General features: G+C 54.4%; 1 protein-coding gene across 3 annotated transcripts in view; it reads left to right on the top strand.

Annotated features, from left to right (window-relative positions):
• MICAL1 (microtubule associated monooxygenase, calponin and LIM domain containing 1) overlaps nt 1–18,040 on the top strand; it is a 46,294-nt gene that overhangs the window by 4,914 nt on the left and 23,340 nt on the right. For 2 of the 3 annotated variants that reach the window (XM_039536844.1, XM_039536843.1), the window contains exons 2-7: nt 10,556–10,847; nt 12,603–12,810; nt 13,558–13,674; nt 14,307–14,408; nt 15,744–15,899; nt 16,967–17,067. In XM_039536844.1, coding sequence (XP_039392778.1) covers nt 10,584–10,847; nt 12,603–12,810; nt 13,558–13,674; nt 14,307–14,408; nt 15,744–15,899; nt 16,967–17,067 — 948 coding nt within the window. In that variant the 5' untranslated portion in view covers nt 10,556–10,583. Of the gene's footprint in view, nt 1–10,555; nt 10,848–11,215; nt 11,293–12,602; nt 12,811–13,557; nt 13,675–14,306; nt 14,409–15,743; nt 15,900–16,966; nt 17,068–18,040 lie in introns of those variants that run through there. The other variant, XM_039536845.1, reaches the window with a different exon arrangement.

Here is an 18,040-nt window from a genome sequence, read left to right as displayed (position 1 = left end):
GGGTTGTTATCCCCTTCCCCACAAACGCACCCAGCGCCGAGATGGGGGGGCTATTCCTCCCCTCCCTCCCCCCTCTCCTTGGAGCTCCATTCCAGGGGCCTGTTCCTAGGAGGCCGCTCCACTCCCATTGGCTTTAATGAGCTGAGGGCGCAGGTGCGGGCTGCGGCTCGGGGCTCCTGTCTCTCTCTAGCCCAGGTGAGGAGCTGCGTTTGCCACTTTCGCTTCGCCCGGCCCCAGAGGCTGCGGGCTGGACTTTGACCTGCTGCCCTGATAACACCGCCCCGTTCCTGGCACGTAGCTGGGCTAGGGTCGCCAGGGGCCAGGCAGACCGTCCCCAGCATCACGCACACCCGGTGATTCAGCGCCCTGACCCGCTGGGATTGCTGTGGGCCAGGTTAACGATTCCTCTGTTGCCATAAAGCGCGTCTCCACCTGCTGCTGTTTCGCCAGCTAGAGCGAGCCCTGGGAGGGCGCGCCTGCCGTGGCTCCAACCGAGAAATGGGTCAGAGGGCCGAGCCCGCTCCTGCCTGCAAGGGATGGAGGGACAGGTTCTGGGAAAGGGGGATATGGGACTGGCCTTTGCTGCACATCACATTCCTCCGGGAGCTCGCCGGGGGAAAGGGAAATAGGTGCGAGAAAGCACCGGTTTTGTGGCGTTCAAGCTCCTGCAGCCGCCCGGAGCTGCTGAGAGTATGCAGGTATGAAATATTAATGTGGGCTGCAAGCCACAGGGTATCTCCAGCTCCCAGCAGCCTGGAGGTGGCCCATGAGGCAGACAGGCCCCCATGTTTTTACGTCCGTGTGATGAGTGTCTTGTGATTAAAACGCCATTGGGAACAATCGACCGAGGGAGAACTACAGGTCTCCCTGCCCCAGGCCCGCATCACTTGTGTTCCTGCTGCTCAGTGTGGGTGGATGAGAGGCAGCTGTCATGCGGCTGTTGCTTTCTCTGGGGCTCTCCAGTCCTCCCAGGGCAGCTTGAGGTTCTGGTGGGTGGGTGCGTGCGGTGGGGCAGGGGGCATATAGAGTTTGTGAGTTGTTGCCGCTTGGGACTGGATTGGGAAGGGGCCATGGCTGCTTTGACTCGAGGCTGCCCTGTTTCATTAGCAAAGTGCTGTGGCAGGCAGGCAGGCAGAGCTGTAGGAAAGAGATCTATACTGAGCGTGCAGAGAGGCCAGGGTTACCAATAGCCACCAGCTTGCACTCCTGAGCTGCAGGTGTCACCTCAAACTAGATCCCTCCTGAAACTTCTGGCTTCCCTTCTCCAGTCCCATACACCCACGTGAGCTCAGTCAAGTTCCCAGGGCACCCACATCCCCCCAGGCCACCAGCCCTGTTGCTGACAGTCTCAGCAGGGAGACTTAGAATCAAACGGGTCATGGAAACTGAACTCCCCTGTCATCCCCTAGAAGTGCGATCACTCCAGAGCCGGGTAAGAGGCCCCATTGATGATGCAGGGTGGTGCTTGCAGTGTTCTGGGCGTATATTGGGAGATGCCATTAGAGACAAGCATGAGCCTCAGAGCCTGGATTCAGACAGAAAGATCTGGGGTGTCCAGAGCCAGGTTTTTGGGTCAGCCCATCGAGACAGCTGCTGAATTAGGCTTTGGACCTTACCTTCCCCAAAGATCAGGGGGAGTTTGGACAAGGAGTTTGTTGGAGCCCGTCCCTCTCTCTAGCTGTAGCTACTTCACAAGGGTAACGGGCATCTCTAGCTGCATCACAAGAGCTAACTTGTCTTGTCCTGATGCTGAATGGTGGCTGGTTGCACAGAGCAGGAAAGAAAGCAGCTAGTTTCAGGCTGCCTGGTTAGTGCCCATAGGAGGAAATACTGAGGAGGAAGAAGAACCAGCGGGGGAGGAAATGAGGAAAATATCACAAAGCTCAGTCACGCTGAGTTCCCCTAAAATTTTGTAATATGTAGAAACTCCTACATGGTCCCTTTTGTAGCCACTTCTTCTTAGACCATCCTCAATGTCCTCTAGTTCCAGAGCCAGGTGCTGGTCAGTAGCATCATATATAATTCACATACAAGCTACGTTCAAAGAACTTTATTAAGGTTGCAAAGTCAAACACTCAAAAATTTTCTTGGCCAGCTAGTCCCAGCCTCCCTCTCTTACCCTGTGCCCCTTCCAGTCCCCGGGCCAGCTCCAATCTCAGACACCTCCCCTCCCCGGCCCCAATTCTTGCCCCAATCTATGTCTGTCCTTTGTCCCACACTTTCCCAGAGCCAGCTCTTGTTCCCTATGCATTCGTGTCAGGCACGCCTCCTCCACGCTGCAGGACAGACAGGCTCCTTGCTTGCAGTTCAAGTGTCCAGATACAGACCCGGCCTGGCTCACAAAAGCCCAGAACTGCAATTGCTGAGAGAGTCCTTTTCAGTCCAGGGTTGGAGCATGCTCAGTTTGTGCAGAATCTTCAGGGAATTAAGCTACTAAAATCTAAGAAGTCTGTACTGAGCATGTGTGAACTGTGATTTTTCAAAGGCTTATAACTGGGCCAAATTTGGGCAGATTTTCACATGGCCAGCAAAAGGCAATCCCTGGCACGCAGGCCATCCCTCTGCCAAATTGCAAGACCCTGTGCCAAAGTATCAAGGAGAAAAGGTCACCAGAATTTTTTAACATGGGCAAAACAATGTATTTGTCCTTAGCCTTGTTCTTGGATATGGCCACACTGGTTTGATTGAGATTTTCCAAAAAGATTCAGCCTGAAGCAGATACCTGGCATAGAAAATTTCTGTCCAAATGGTTAAAGTTTGGCAAGGGGATATGCAACTGAAAACAGGGTCTTATAATGGGAGGCATTGGGCAACCTTGATAGTAGGCGGTCCTACCAGCCCCGCCTGTCACATAGAACTTCTGAATTCATAACTTAGTGGGAGAGTCAGTGTGTCATGTGGGAGACAACGCCATCTAGTGGTTAATGCACAGGCCTGTCAAGTCAGGACTTCTGGGTTCCATTACTGGCACCAGCTCTGTGGATTTGGGCAAGGCCTGTCCCTCTCACTTTTCCCATCTGCCTTGAAGCCCCTGGGTTCTGTTCCTGACTCTGATAGCCCTGAGGATCCACTCCCCTTTTCTCCTCCAAGACTCAGCAATAAACCGATTCTTTCTTTTTTCCAAGCTGAACAGAGAGAAACCATAGGGAGTTCTCTGCTGAACTTCAGTGTGGTGTTATTGTGGACTCCAGCCAAGACTGAGGGTTTCCATATAAACCTAGAGGAGTGACAGTGGTTTTGCTTTGAACTGCTTGTAAACTCAATAGATTAGACAGACATAGGGTATGTCTACATTGGAGCTGGGGGTGTATTTCCCGTTTGGGTAGACGTACGTCTGCAAGCTTTGATCGGGCTAAGACGATAAAAGGAGAAGTGTAGCTGCGGTGGGATGGGCTAGCTATCCAACTCAGTGCCTAGGATCCCTGGGCAGGACTGTATTCAGGCAGCCCGCGCTGGAAATTACGCCTCCGGCTGGCGTGCAGATATGCCCAAAGAGTCGAGGGAAGTGGTTCCCACATCCCAGCAGAATGCTGGGTCGTCAGACATACCCCCTGGTTTTAAGTAACCTCATGTGGAATGACAGTGAAACGCCCCCATGAGCGCTGCCCTGGGAAGGGAGAGTGATGTCTTTTTGTCCAGTTTTACACAGCAGAGCTGTAGATTCGAACACACATTTTCTGCCTGGGTCACTCAGAGCCCACATCCTCGGTATGGGGTTTCCTGGCCTCTTTCACCATCTAATTATCGTTCCTACCTCTCGTCAGTTATTTATTGCTCCCTGGGCCAGTCTGACAAACCACGACGCTTTCTCCATCAGATCCCAGCTGAAGACTCGAGGCCTGGTGTTCAGAGGTGTGGGTTATTACAGATGGCAGTGTTTCCCAACCTTTTCGATCCCAGGGACTGGCTTGCTGCCTTCCTAGACTGTGTCAGGGAGATCTCAGGGACCAGCGCTGGTCCACGGACCGGTCATTGAGAAACACGGACTTTGAGGGCCCCAGCCAAGGTCAGGGCCTGTGGTGCTAGGTGTTGTACAAACACCCAGGACAGGACACGCCCTGCTCTACATAGACAAGATAGATGAAGGACAGGACAAGGTAATTGGCAGGGCTGGGATTAGAAGATGGCTTTCTTGCGTCCTGCTGCAGTGCCCTCCCCCCTGGACCACACTGCCTTTCAGCCTGAGCCTCTGAAAGTCCAATGGCCTGATCCAAAGCCCAGTGAAAACAATGGATGCTGTGTGTGTCCAGCATCTCTGAAAAACCTTTCACAATTTCTTCCATCAGGCCTAAGAGAAATGAGTCAAGGCTGGTAAAAAAAAAAAATCCAAGTCATTCCCTCTTTGAGGCTTGCCAGAACGGTCCGTTCTCTGTGTTTATTGTCATAACCACAGCAAAACCGGAGGGTGATAGACACCCAGCACGGCCTTGAATCACTGCTCTGTCTGATGGCGACTCACGCCGTCGAGGGGGCGGAAAGGGAAAAGCAAAGCAGTGGCAAATGAAAGGAACTGTTGCCCTGTGTAACCCAGCTTGCTTTCCATTGGTGTGGGGAGTTTGAGGCTTGGTGACTTCGATCCAATGCTGTTTGCTGTTCACACTGGGCTTCGCAGCATGCTCACCGAACTCGTTTAAAATTCCGTCTCCACACGGTTCAGGCCTGTCCACAGTATGTTGTAAACCTGTTTGGAAACTATTAGAAGGATTTTGATCTCAGTAGCGCTGGTGTGAATCTGGAGTAACTGAGCAGAGTTACTGAGACCAGAATCTGACCCAAGCCTTACACGCTCAGGGCCAGACGTTCAGCAGCTCCGCTGCACCCGCAGTGGGGGGCCAGATTTTCACAAGAACTCACCACCCTCTTGAAAAATCTGGGCTGTTATTGGGGTGCTGAACTCTTGGGACAATGTGGCGGGTCTTGAGATCATATGAAATGGTGGCCCTACGATTCTAAAATGCTTTATACTGACCCCGACCCTCCTTGGGAAAGCTCCTTGAGATCGACAAGTGAAATTCGCTGTCTCAGCACGAGGTCGTATGAGAATGCGATTTGGCCCCATTCGTATTTCCCAGCCAAATCCGTGCTCCAAACTAGGTTCGCTGCTGGAGAAGAGTTTAAAGCCAGTTCCAGGGTAGACAGAGGCCCAGATCCACTTGCAACGCTCGGTGTCATGGCACCTTACTTTTAGGTGCCTAGCAAATCACAGGAACACTGCGATCCACAAAGCGGAGCTGGGCACCGGGGCCCCCTGTACAATGACCTAGGGAGAGTGAGGTGCATCCGAATGCGATACACAAGGGCCAGCACGCTAAGCGGCGGGCGGGGTGTATGTGTATGTTGAAGCTGGCCAGTGGGAGATGCCAACAAGAGGGTGACCCTATTCCAAGTACCTAGCTCTGCTGGGGGAGAAAGGATTTGAACAGGGGTCTCCCCAGTGTGCCCTGAGCTTAGGGTGACCAGACAGCAAGTGTGAAAAATCAGGACGGGGGTGGGGGGTAATAGGAGCCTATATAAGAAAAAGACCTCAAAATTGGGACTGTCCCTATAAAATTGGGACATCTGGTCACCCTACCTGAGCTAGAGAATGGTCTGATGTGGTGATCCTCAGGGTACGTCCAGACTACCCGCCGTATTTATCGGGGATCGATATATCGTGTCTCATCTAGACGCGATATATCGATCCCTGAACACGCTCCCCATTGACTCCGGAACTCCACCGGAGCGAGCGGCGGTAGTGGAGTCGACGGGGGAGCCCCGGACATCGATCCCGCGCCATGAGGACGGGAGGTAAGTCGGAATAAGATACGTCGACTTCAGCTACGGTATTCCTGTAGCTGAAGTTGCGTATCTTACATCGACACGCCCCCCCTAGTGTAGACCAGGCCTTAGTCTCGCTTGCTGAAGCTGTTCCACTGTGGCTAAATAATGAAACAATGATTTGGCGTGGACCAGATTGGGAGGGAATTAACCCTGACTCTCCTACTTCCCTGGTGAGTGCTCTAGCCACCAGGGATAAGACTTAGAAGGTGGGTGGCCCCACCGGGTTGTCTCTGGATGGATTTTGAATGGGACCCAACCCAATCTGGGACGCAGCCTCTGAGCACACCTTTTGGATCAGGCTGCACATGCAACGTAGGTTGGCCGAATACCTGTCTTCCCCTGGTTTGTGCATCGCTCTGGGGCTTAGGTGGGAGCTAGGTCCCAGGCGCCTAAGGGAGGCAGCAGTGCCCATGCCCAAAGGCTGAACCTTGGGCATCTACAGGGTTTGGTTGGTGTTATGTGGATTGCAGCGGAGCCAAACCTGGGACCTCTGGGGATCTGGGCCGGAGGCCGTAATGTCCAACTGACCTTTTCCATTGTGCTTTTCCTATGTATTGTATTGTCCCATTGTATTGTTCAGCATTCACAGCCGCTGATTTCCTGGCACTTACTGTCTGGTTGAGCGGAGCGGATGGGCAGAGACATGGATGGGAACTAGCTAGCCCCAAATAACCCTTAATGCCGTGTGCTGTTTGTTCCAAGCTGAAGAGAAGGAGGGATAACATCATTGCGTGACTCTTGAATGGTTGATGCAGTGGTGCTGGAACTAGGGGCGCTTCTGCACCCCCTGGCTTGAACTGGGAATAACAAACACCAAATACATGATTTCCATCAGCAGCAGCCCCATTACAAAAATTGTTCCAGCCCCCCTGGGTTGATGTGGTTTTAATTGGGCTGTAGATGGCCCTGAGTGATTCAGGTCTCCCCAGTCACCTCTCGGCGGTGAATATGTTCTATTTTTGTGTGTGCCGTAAATTACATTTCATAACAGCACGAACCACAGCAGGAAGCGTGTCTCAAGGCAATTACTGAGCATGTTGGCTAGCTGCTCACTCTGCCTTTGGCCCCGTGACACCGCGCCCCCGGGGAGAGGATATAATTGCTCAAGTATGTGCTGCCTGATGCTATAGAGGCTAGAGGGCATGCTCCTTGGGGCAAGACTTTCTCTGTACAGCGCTGAGCACACTGCTAGGTCCCAGTTTATGGTAATGTTCTATTGCTTAAAAGCCCTATTGCATTGGGGGGATGGCGCTGGGGCACTGGGCTGGGAACCCGGTGAGAACCAGGGTTCAATTCCTAGCTCTGCCCCAGGCTTCCTGCACAATTTCTACGTGCCTCAGTTTCCCCATTGGTAAAATGTTTCCTGACCTCACAGAGCACAGCACCTTGGGCAGAACACCGATTCTGTGGCCCTGATATTTCAGAAGTCAGGGACACCCACCACTCCAGTTGAGAAACAAGTCCTAAGCTGAATAGGCATCTAGGTGGTGCTCATTCTGGCAACAGATTGATTTGGGATGTGGGAGAAGAGCCAGGGCAAAGATCTGCCCCAAATGCATATATTACATTGAGACAGTGGTAATGCTAAGGGATGATTGTGCCTCCATGGTATGTCTCCTCCATCTTTGGCCGTAATCCCTTGGATACCCTGTGGAGGGCTTTGGCATCTTGACATTTCTCTCTGCAACTTGCTGTGGGCCTTTCACCAGACACTTCTGTGCTGAGGGGGACCCTGCACAGGTATCCGACATGCTGTAGGGCCTTACAGCCAGGAGCACCCTTGACCTACCTGTTTCTTCATTGGGAGTGGCTTAGTGCAGAGACTTAGAGGAAACTGATCTCCCTCCAGGGAAGAAGCTGTGAATTTTCGTAGCTCTCCCATGGGTCTTGAGGCAAATCCTTCTAAGCCTCTTCCTTGGAGGAGTCCCCAAATTTGTATCCCGTCCCTTGTCAGTTCCATTCCAGTCTGTGTAATTTGCAAGTCAAATGCAGGCATTCCCTGTCTGGAAGCTTAGCTGTGTGCTTTGTGCTTTTCTCGCCTGCGATAAAGATCCTGGAATTGGAGCTTGCCTGGCAGTGATTTGGTGTCCGAGGTAGGAGAGAACACACAACAGGCTGGGGTTTGCAGCACTACCCAGTGTTGTGTATTGAGGACTGTGTTGGAATTGCAAGCTATCATTTTAAGAGTGGGAAGGGGTGTTCCATTAGCTTGTAGGCTAGGGGCCAGGGCTCAGTGGCAAAGAGCATGGAATCAGAGTCAGATATTGGAGTCAGTTTGCAGCCAGCCAAGTGAGCTGAGTTGTGCCTTGATGTTTAGGGAGCAGCCTGCTTTCTTTTTCTCTGTTTGGGGTTCTTGTGTATTCTGGATCAGTGGCTCTCAACCTTTCCAGACTACTGTACACCTTTCAGGAGTCTGATTTGTTTTGAGTACCCCCAAGTTTCAACTCACTTAAAAACTACTGGCTTACAAAATCAGACACAATAATACAAAAGTGACCCAGTCACTATTACTGAATTGCTGACTTTCTTATTTTTACCATATAATTATAAAATAAATCCACTGGAATATAAATATTGTACTTACATTTCAGTGCATAGTATATAGAGCAGTACATATTTATGTATCTATGAAATGTTAGTTTGTACTGACTTCGCTAGTGCTTTTTCTGTAGCCTGTTGTAAAACTGGGCAAATATCTAGATGAGTCGATGTGCTCCCTGGAAGACCTCTGCGTACCCCCAGAGGCATGCGTACTCCCAGGGGCATGTGTACCCCTGATTGAGAACCACTGTTCTGGATTCTGAGAAATAAAGCAGTGTTACATTGCAAGCTCCTAGCAAGAGTATGAAATGTTTTTTATCCAGATAGCACCCAGAGCAGCAGTTAATTCTAAACAAAGGCCTTGGGGGCTTGCCGGGGTTCCTGCACGAATGCAGTCAGGCAAAGGTGCTATTCATGCCAGCAGAGCTCTGCCCCTGCTTGAAACCAGGGGAAGCTGCACCAGTGCAAACTGCAACTCAGAGCCCGTCTACACTGGGGATTTACACCAGTGCAGCTAAACTGGTGGTGGACTCTCACATATGGACACGGACGAAACAGAAGGTGATGGAGGAGGGGGTAAGATTCCTGATCCCATTGAAGTCAATGACCAAACTCCCACTGATGCCGGGGAGACGGGGGGAGGGGGGGAAAGAGGAGTTGGCCTGTACTGGTCAGATGTGGGCAGTGCAAAAAGGCAACTTATACAAAGTCATTTACTCTAACCACCAGCTACCACCCACTTTGGGTATATTCCAGGCACCTCTGCTGCTTTCTGTTCTCTTTGCTAAACTTCCCCCTCCCCAGCTGGCAGCCTCCTGCCCCACAGCTGGTCTCTTGGGGAGCTTTTGCAAGGCTGCTGAAATCTGGGGCTGCGGCTGGTCCCAGCTCACATCCGGCCTGCTTAAGGTAGCCCTGGCTCCCTCTGTGGTAGGGAAACCTCCTTCCCTCCCGAAACTGGATGGGTGATAAAGAGGAAGGAAGAATGTCCTCTGCTGATGCCACAGGAAAAGACTACGAAACTCCCCAGATCCACTTTGTGTGTTTCAGGTGCACATTGCACATAGAAAATTGCCCAGCACTGAAGCCGACTTCTGGCCTGTCTCCCTGATGCCACACTTGCACAAGGGGCTGATTGCTACAATTCTTGGGCCAGGACATTCACACTTGGCTTCTAAATCCCAGAGGGGATATCCAGAGGGGCTGAGCCTCTGCAGCTCCTAAGGAGTTTGGTGGGGTTTGTGGGTCGCTTGGATTCAGGTGCCTAAATGTGGCCATGGGAGCCTTGCTCTGTGCACCAGATCTGAACGCTCTGCCTAGAGTTCTTTAGCCCACGCTCTCTCTGCTCCTACTTTAGCTGATGCTAGCACAGGATAATAAGCCTGGTACATATCAATGTCTTTGTTAAATTGATGAACTCATATAAGCTTGCAGCGTCCAGTGGGCATAACTGGACAGTGCAAGGCGGAGATTCCTAGGGTTGTGTCTGGGACCGGCGATATTGGCTAGTGTCATTCGGTTGCACAATCCAAGCAGCGGCTGGCCAAAAGTGTTCATTCACGTAGCTGGGAGCAGCTGACATGCCAGAGGCTGTGTGTGAACAGCCCAGGAGTGAGGGTTCTCACAGCGGGGCAGGGTGAGGCTGGCTCCCAGAGCCGAGGGCTGGAGTGACCTAGCAGATCGCCGGTCCAGATAACACCAGGGGAACGTCACAGTGTTATCTTTCTGGATTCTAAGAATAAAAACAAAAAAAATGTTGCAACCTCCCAGCAGAGTATTTGATGTTTCTAACATCTTTGTGTGTAAGCTGTGAAATGTAATATATCTGAAGGCTGTTTTAGGTCTTAATCTGTTGGCACAAGCAGTAGACGCTCATGCTTTTAGCTCTGAAGCTCTTGGGTTCAAATCCTGCTGTTGCCCTAAGTGGGCTCTGTTATAATTGGACAATTAGCTTGGCACATCGTGGGTTTTGGTGTGTGTATGTGTGTGCGTCCTCCTCTGCAGCATTGGCTGTTGGCCAGCTAGCGGCAGGAGACCGGGCTACGTGGTCCGATCTGCTAGAGCGATCCCGTGGGGCTGGTTTCCCTTCCCCTGTGTCATGCCTTTGGGTAACATCCGTGAAATGGGGGTTGTTTGAGAGGTGGCTTCTCTGCAGCGCCTCCCTCGCTCAGTCTGTGGTTTGCTCCCTCCTTTCCAGACTCCTTTCTTGACCCCGAGCGCCCAGGATGAACACTCAGGATGGGGAGCAGGGTAACCCGGCTCACTCCCTTTTTGAAACCTTCCTCCGTGCCAACCACTGCGAGGAGGTGCTGAGCAGCTTCCAGGCCTTGTGCGGGCAGCTGGCTCTGGAGCACAAGGGCCAACTGCAGTTCTACCATAAGCTCAAGTCCTGCCTTAACTACTGGAGTGCCAAGGCCCTATGGGGCAAGCTGGATAAGAAGGCTGGACACAAAGACTATGACCAGGGAAAGGCATGTGCCAACACCAAGGTAAGAAGGGAGGGCATGGCTGGTATAACCAGGGAAGGGCCCATGCTGAGAGCAAGGGGGAGGTATTACACAGACTAACTGTGTGATTTGCCTCCTCCTAGTGGCTGGTCCAAGTAACTGTAACAACCTACTACTAAGTTATAGCTAATGGAGCTGCTCTTTTACCTCAGGTGGTGGGGGCTTGTGCTTCCAGTAAGGGGAGTCGTGGGTTCGAATCCTCACTCTCAACCGTGGTGTTTGTCTGTAGGCAGCTGTGGTTCGTTGCACTGAGACTGGGAGTGGGGTGGGGTGCATTGCAGGTGTGGGGTGAGCCCAGAGCTAGCTGATGACAATGCTCTCTTCAGGGATGAATGGTTTGTCCTCTCCAGGCAGGGCTGAGTGGATCAGAGAGGGTATCTGAGCGCCCTGTGTCGCTCCTGATAGGATGTGCAGTGGTGCTGACATTGTGAGTAAACAGGTCTTGGCAGTTCAACAACCCCACCTGTGATGCAAATTGAGCCCCTTGCTGGAAGGGCAGGTGTGGTGCAGCTTCCTGGTGAGCTCTGCCTGTGCTAGTATGTTTCGGGAAATTTAATTGGGCCCTGTCTCCACTAGTGCTCCAGGCGGGAGTGTTCCCGAAACCATGCTGGCCAAGCCGGGGGATGTACTGCGTGTCTGCTCTATCCAAGAGACACTACAGGCCCCAGGGCATGCAGGAGGGGTTGGGAGCAAGGAGCCAGAGCTCTCTGCCTGTGTCCCCTTGTGGAGAACAGGGAGTTACACTGCCTGCAAGGAAGCCATTAAGTGCTGAGGGAGAGTCGAGGGTGGTGCTGTTCACTCTAACTCGGCTTGGGAGAGAGATTAGATCCCCCATTATCTGTCCTTGGATGAGAACAACTGGGACCGAGACTAAAACACATTGTTTTAAAACGTGTAATGATTCAGCTCGCTGAATTCCCAGCAGAGGGAAAGTGGGGCTTCCTTGTCTACGCTGAGGAATTCAGCCATCAGTGGGTGGTATTGGCAGAGCTGTGCCTTCAAGGGCTGAGCTTCCCAGGCAGAGAGTCTGCAAAGAGATCTTCCGTGAGCACCTTGGGCACCGAGTGTTCATTGAACACCACCCAGCGTAGCTGCACTGGTGCAAACTCACAGGACTGACACACCAAGCGGCTGCTTGTGCTGGGGACAGCTCACCCCTGCTCGAATCCGGGGCTAGCTGCACAGGTGCAAATCACGGCAGCTAGAGGCTTTGCCCATCCCCCAGTGGGGGGGCTGTAACCAGGACAAATCCCCAGTGCAGCCAAGGCCTGAGTTTTCAGCAGATCACCCTGATTCTGGCCCAGTGAAAATGCGGGGGAGTCGGACCCGATGTGGGAAGAGGGGAGACCAGAGCTGGAGGCCTTTCTAGCCTAGGGTTTGTGTGCACTCCCCTCCCAGTGGTGTGACTCGTGCCTTGTGTCAAAGGGGGTTGGAGTGATTTCCTGACTCCATCAGCTCAGCCGGAGTCACCTGGCTGCTGCGGTGTAGACCCCCTGCTCCCTCCTGTCTGCAATACGCTCACTTCACCCCAGTTCTCAGCCCTGCCAGGCCTTGAGATCCCAGCCTGGCCTAGTCTCCCCTCCCTCAGCTAGTCAGGCCCTTCTGCCCCCCAGGGGGACAGACGCACCCGTCCCAAGAGATCAGCACTGGGGCATCTGGTGGGCTTATTCCCAGCCATATGCGAGGAGCCTCCTGCGTTCTGCCCTGGGCACCCAGCTCTGTCACTGCCCCTTCCAGTGCCTGATCATCGGGGCCGGCCCCTGCGGGCTCCGCACCGCCATCGAGCTGGCCTTCCTGGGAGCCCACGTCGTGCTGGTGGAGAAGAGAGACTCCTTCTCCCGCAACAACGTGCTGCACCTCTGGCCTTTCACCATCCACGACCTGCGGGCGCTGGGCGCCAAGAAGTTCTACGGGCGCTTCTGCACTGGGGCCTTGGACCACATCAGTGAGTGGGGCCGGGGAAGCAGGGCAGGCACAGCTCTGGGGCCTGGGGGGGTTGGGTGACAGGACAGTGCCCGGTGCGCTGTGGCAGGGGTTGGTTGTGTGTGGGGGTGGACAGGGCTGGGCCGGAGGCATGTTGCGGCTTGTGGGGATTGTGGCAGTGACCAATGTGCCCTGCCACTGTGGCTGGGCAGGTAGGGTGGGGGGGCAATGCATGGGGCACTGAGGCTGGTGCAATGGCCAAGGTACCCTGTGGTTGTGGCTGGGTGAGTTGGGGTCTGGGGCCCTGCTGTCCCGAAGGGAGCCCCATCCCAGCATGCCCCTGGAGGAGTTCAGCTCCCCCCACACTCCATTTCCCACCAAGGGCAGCTTTGCTCCCAGCCTGCACAATAAACACAGGTGGCACCTGCCTTCCGGGGCCGAGACCCATCTCCCATGCTCTTCAAACTGGGTCTGCACATCGGAGGGGTCCCCCCACCCCAGCGCCGCTCCAGGGGATTCTGCAGTACCAGCCGCCCTCTCTGCTAGAGCAGCCTGCGTCCCATGGCGGGGAGAGGTCCAGACCCCAAGTCTGTAGCTGGCAGGCAAGTAGCTAGGGAGCTGCCTTGGGTCAGATAGCAGGGAGCGGTCGGAGTCTGTGACCCACAAGGCAGGGGCGCTGGGTAGGGGATGGACTCGAATGGGCTTTGTCTGCGACTGATCTCTGGGGAGCTTTGATTTCTGCTCCATCACTCTGTCCGTCTCTCTCCAGGTATCCGTCAGTTGCAGCTGATCCTCCTGAAGGTCGCCTTGCTCCTGGGGGTTGAAATTCACGTCAACGTGCAGTTTAAGGGGCTCATCCCCCCTGCAGCGAAGGGGAGCGGACGGGGTAGGGAAGCTGGAGCCTTGTGGCCCGGACTCATTCCAGCTGTCACTGGCTGAAATCCAATCTGTGCCGTGCCGATGGTGCTGGCACCCCTGCCTAGGGCTAGCCTGTTCCCCGGAGAACAGGGAGATCTGCCCTCAGATAGGTTGAGGAGGGGTTGGGGGATTCATCCTCTTTTCCTGCTAACTTCTGCTGACCCAGACTGAAGTCTCTGCAGAGGACTAACACACTCGTGACGTGGTTTTGAGCTGTGGGTCGGTTTCCCCTCAGTCTGGTCTGCTCCTGAGGTTTTTGTTTTATTATAAACAACAATACCGGTGCCACAAATGCTAATCCAGCTTCACAAACTCCTCCCATCTCCAGGGGGTGGGGCCAGTACCATTATCCCCATTGTTCAGATGCGGAAACTGAGGCACAGAGCAGAAAAGTGACTCACCCAAAGTCATGCAGTGAGTTATTGGTAGAGCTAGGATTAGAATGCAGAACTCCTGATGCCAAGCCACAAGCTCAAACCACTAGACCACACCTCCCCCCATTTATGTATAAACGTTCCTGACGGGGATGGGGGAGTTTTCATATTGGGGTGTCGATCAGGCCCCCTCTGACGCCCCCTTCTCCGTTGTCTTTCTCCGCAGGTGGTGGCTGGAAGGCTGCACTCCAGCCCAGCTCCTCTCCCGTGGGGCAGTATGAATTTGACGTCCTCATCTCAGCCGGAGGAGGCAAATTTGTGCCTGAAGGTGAGGGCTCACTCGTGAGCTACAGCTCATGTGTCCCCCTCCTCTCCCAGCTGGGGTGGGAGGGCGCATGAGGCTGCGGAGCTTAGCCTGGCTAGAGGGGCTGGGAGCGCTCCATTTCCTCTGTAGCTTGATGTTCCTTCTCCTCTACCTTGGGGACACATACAGTCCTACAGGGCTCGGGGGCTGACGGGGACCCCTCTCAGGCCGGACACCCCCCCGTTACCCAGGGGCTGGCCAGTAGCATTGGCCTAGGAGGGGCCTTCTCAGGGTGGCCAGGCTAAGGGGAGGCAATGGTGCTTCTGGTTGCGTCAGCTGGGCCGGTGGGTCCCGGGACTCTGATCAAGTCTCTTCTCGTGGGTGAGGGGAGCAGAGAGAGAGGCTGAAGGGCTGGCGTGGGAGCGGATGGGGGTCGTTCTCTCTCTGCTCAGTTCTCGTGGGTCCCCACCCAGTGGGGCTGGAGTCTGTCGGCAGGATATGGAGTCCCGGCCTGGGGCAGGGCGGGGGCGGGAGGGATGCAGTGTTCTCTGGAGCAGGGCATGTGCGTGAGCCAGGCAGCTGGGCGCCGTGGCTTGTACTGTGAAGGGTCTGGGGCGGGAGACGGGGGAGTGGGAGAAGAGGCCTTGAGACAGCTCGGCTCCTGATAGCTGGGGCTGGTCACGCCACCTGCTGAGGCTTGCCCCGAACATCTGCAGGGCCTCAGGGCTGGCCAGCTGCTACCTTAAAATGCATGTAGCGTCATGCAGCGGGGCGTTCCCAGTGCTTGTGCAGGGGCCCCTATGGCCCAGAACCACCCAGCCTCCAGGCCCGCCTCCTCCCTGAGAAAACCAAACAGTGGGGACCTCCCTTCCTGGGCCACTGTCCCCCCAGGCCCTGAATGGTGCTTCCCTCTCTCCCCAGCATCTGTGCTGGGCCGTGAGCACCTGGGGGCAGGGTGCAATTCCCCCTCAGTGCTCAGTAATCGGTACGTGGTCCTGCCTTCTGGCTGTGCACTGCCAGCTTGGCGCTGGCCCACAGAAGGTTGGGGGGTTCAGAGCTGGGGTTGGTCCAGGCCCTTCTCAAACCCCGCTCCTACCACCACTGGCACCTTGGTACTTGCAGACAGAGCACCCTGAATGTCGGGCGGTGTAGTTCTTGGAGCTGCCAAATAGCAGACAAGGACGCTGCACCCCTGAGGGTATGTTCGGGCCCTCGCCAGCCTGATTCGGCCTGCACCCCTCTTCTTTGCCTCCACCCCCCCAACAGGCTCTTCCCTGCGTTGCCAATGCCCCCTTTCCTGTGGGCTAGGAAGGGCCCCGGCAGGCCTGACAGGCGCGGTGTCTGTGTGTCTGTCCCCAGGGTTCAAGCGGAAGGAGACGCGCGGGAAGCTGGCGATCGGCATCACCACCAACTTCGTCAACCGCCACAGCCGGGCTGAGGTGGAGGTGGCCGAGATCAGCGGTGTGGCCCGCATCTACAACCAGCAGTTCTTCCAGAACCTCTACAACAAAACGGGTCGGCCGGGCCTTCCCACGTCAGCTAACCCCTTCCCCTGTGCATCCCCCATCCTCCAGGGCTGCATCAACCCACCCCCTGCTGTGCGATGGGGCTGAGGGGAGGGGGGGCATTCAACAGGCAGCAGGGGTCCCTTCTCAGCAGAGGGTGTGCTCAGAGAAGGGGACTCCAGCACTGAGATCAGGGGCTGCTGATGTTGTTTATTTGATTTGTGGTAGCACATGGGAGCCCCAATCATGGCCCAGCCCCCCACAGTGCCAGGCATTGTACAAACAGAGAACAAAGAGACGGTCCCTCTCTCCCCCAGGGCCTTCAGGTAATTGTGCCATTTGCCGTCAGCCTGAGCTGGGAAGACGGAAGGCTACCAGAGCGGGAAATACAGTATATAACCTAGCCAACTGAAGAAAGGACATTAATGGGGCACCTCCGTTGACCCTGTGTCATACCACAAGAACAAGGGACCCTCAGTGAAATTAAAAACGAACCTACTTAAAACTGAGAAAAGGAAGTTCTCTTTCATGTGATGCTTCATTCGCTTGTTGGACTCTCTGCCACTAGATAGCACTGAGACCAGAGGGTTATATGGAGGCTGGACTGGGCCAGAAGTTTATATGGGGGATGGATTAGATGACTTCTTGAGGTCCCTTCCAGCTGCACATTTTTGTGATATGCACAGTAAGAGCATCAAAAGTGATGTTGCATTTGGATACTTATGTTCTTGTATACATATAAAACAGATATAAACTCTCATGCATCAGGGCACACGCCAACTACTAACAGCCTGGGGTCAGGAAGAAACTTCTCTATGGCATGTGTCCATTGTGGGGGTTTTATCTCCTTCAGTGAAGTAGCTGCTACTGGCCATTGTTGGAGACCCCTGCCCCATAGAAGTAGATGGCTCCCTGGCCTCATCTGGGATGGTGGTTGCTGCGTTCCTTCTGGCCCTCATGCCTGTCTGTCTGGAGCAGGTTGTGGGGCAGCTGCCTGTCCTCGGATGGCATTCTCACGCCAGCTTTCTCGGCCCAGCTCCAGCTCAACCTTCTCTTTATCCCTTTGCCCCGTGCCAGGTATCGACTTGGAGAACATTGTCTACTACAAAGACGACACCCACTATTTTGTCATGACGGCCAAAAAACAGAGCCTGCTCAAAAAAGGGGTCATTGTGCAGGTGAGAGGGCTCGTGGGGCCTAGCGCGGGCGTGGGGAGGAGACTGGCAGCCGTGGGCAGGGCTGTGGGTAGTTAGCGTGTTGGGGAATGAGCTCTGGGAATCTGAATTCCAGTCACTTTCCTTCTTCTAGTCGTAATAACAGGGCGGGAGAGATGGGACCAAACAGCTGAGTTCACCAGGGCACTGGCCTGGGTTGCACGCGCCCAGGAACATAAGGTACATGTACGTGGAGGCGTGGGGTATTGTGCTACCATCCTGGCAGCACTTGCAAGGGCTGGGGTCAGTGCTTGGCTGGGAGGCCTCCAGAGGATGCAGAAATGGTGCCGGGGATTCGCTGAGAGGCACTTCTCTCTCTCTAGGGTACGTCTAGCCCACGAGCACTGGGTGTGACTGCCGTTCCGGCTGGCGTACCCAAGCTAGCGTTAATGTGGGTCGCTCAGGTCCTGGCCGGTGGAGCTGCTTCAGTGTGTGAAGGTCCAGGTGGGTTTGGGCAGCTCGTACTGCCATGGCTTCACGGCTCCAGTACCTAGGTTAAAGCTAGCATGGCTACTACCGCAGCCTAAGGTGCAATCACACTCGGGGGGCTGCAGTGTAGATGTACCCTGGGCCAATGCACCAGTGTGGTGCTAGGAGCAGAGTGCTGCTGGAAAGACCATTTTCTGGATGAGACTTAAAATGGAAGGTGCCAACCACTAAAGCTCTATGGTGCTCCTTGCCGGAGTGCATGTGTCCTGGCAAATTTCCGGATGAGTGTTACTTCCTGCTGACCTACATCGCTCCTTGTGGTTTCAGTGGGATATGTTCTAACTTTATATTTCCTGCCCATGCCTGTTGCTATGTACTCTTATTCAGCTGCCATGTTCCACCTCAGAGGTGGCTGCATTTTGATAGGTGGTGACGTGATCCCTTTGCTTTACAAACAAATATGCTTTCGGGCACATGTGCCAGGAATCCCCTTTTGAGTAAACCCCCC

The sequence above is a fragment of the Mauremys reevesii genome, linkage group 4 (assembly GCF_016161935.1).
Source record: "Mauremys reevesii isolate NIE-2019 linkage group 4, ASM1616193v1, whole genome shotgun sequence".
NCBI lineage: Eukaryota > Metazoa > Chordata > Testudines > Geoemydidae > Mauremys > Mauremys reevesii.
The sequence above is the reverse complement of the archived record's forward strand: the minus strand, read 5'-3'. Positions and strand labels throughout refer to the sequence as shown.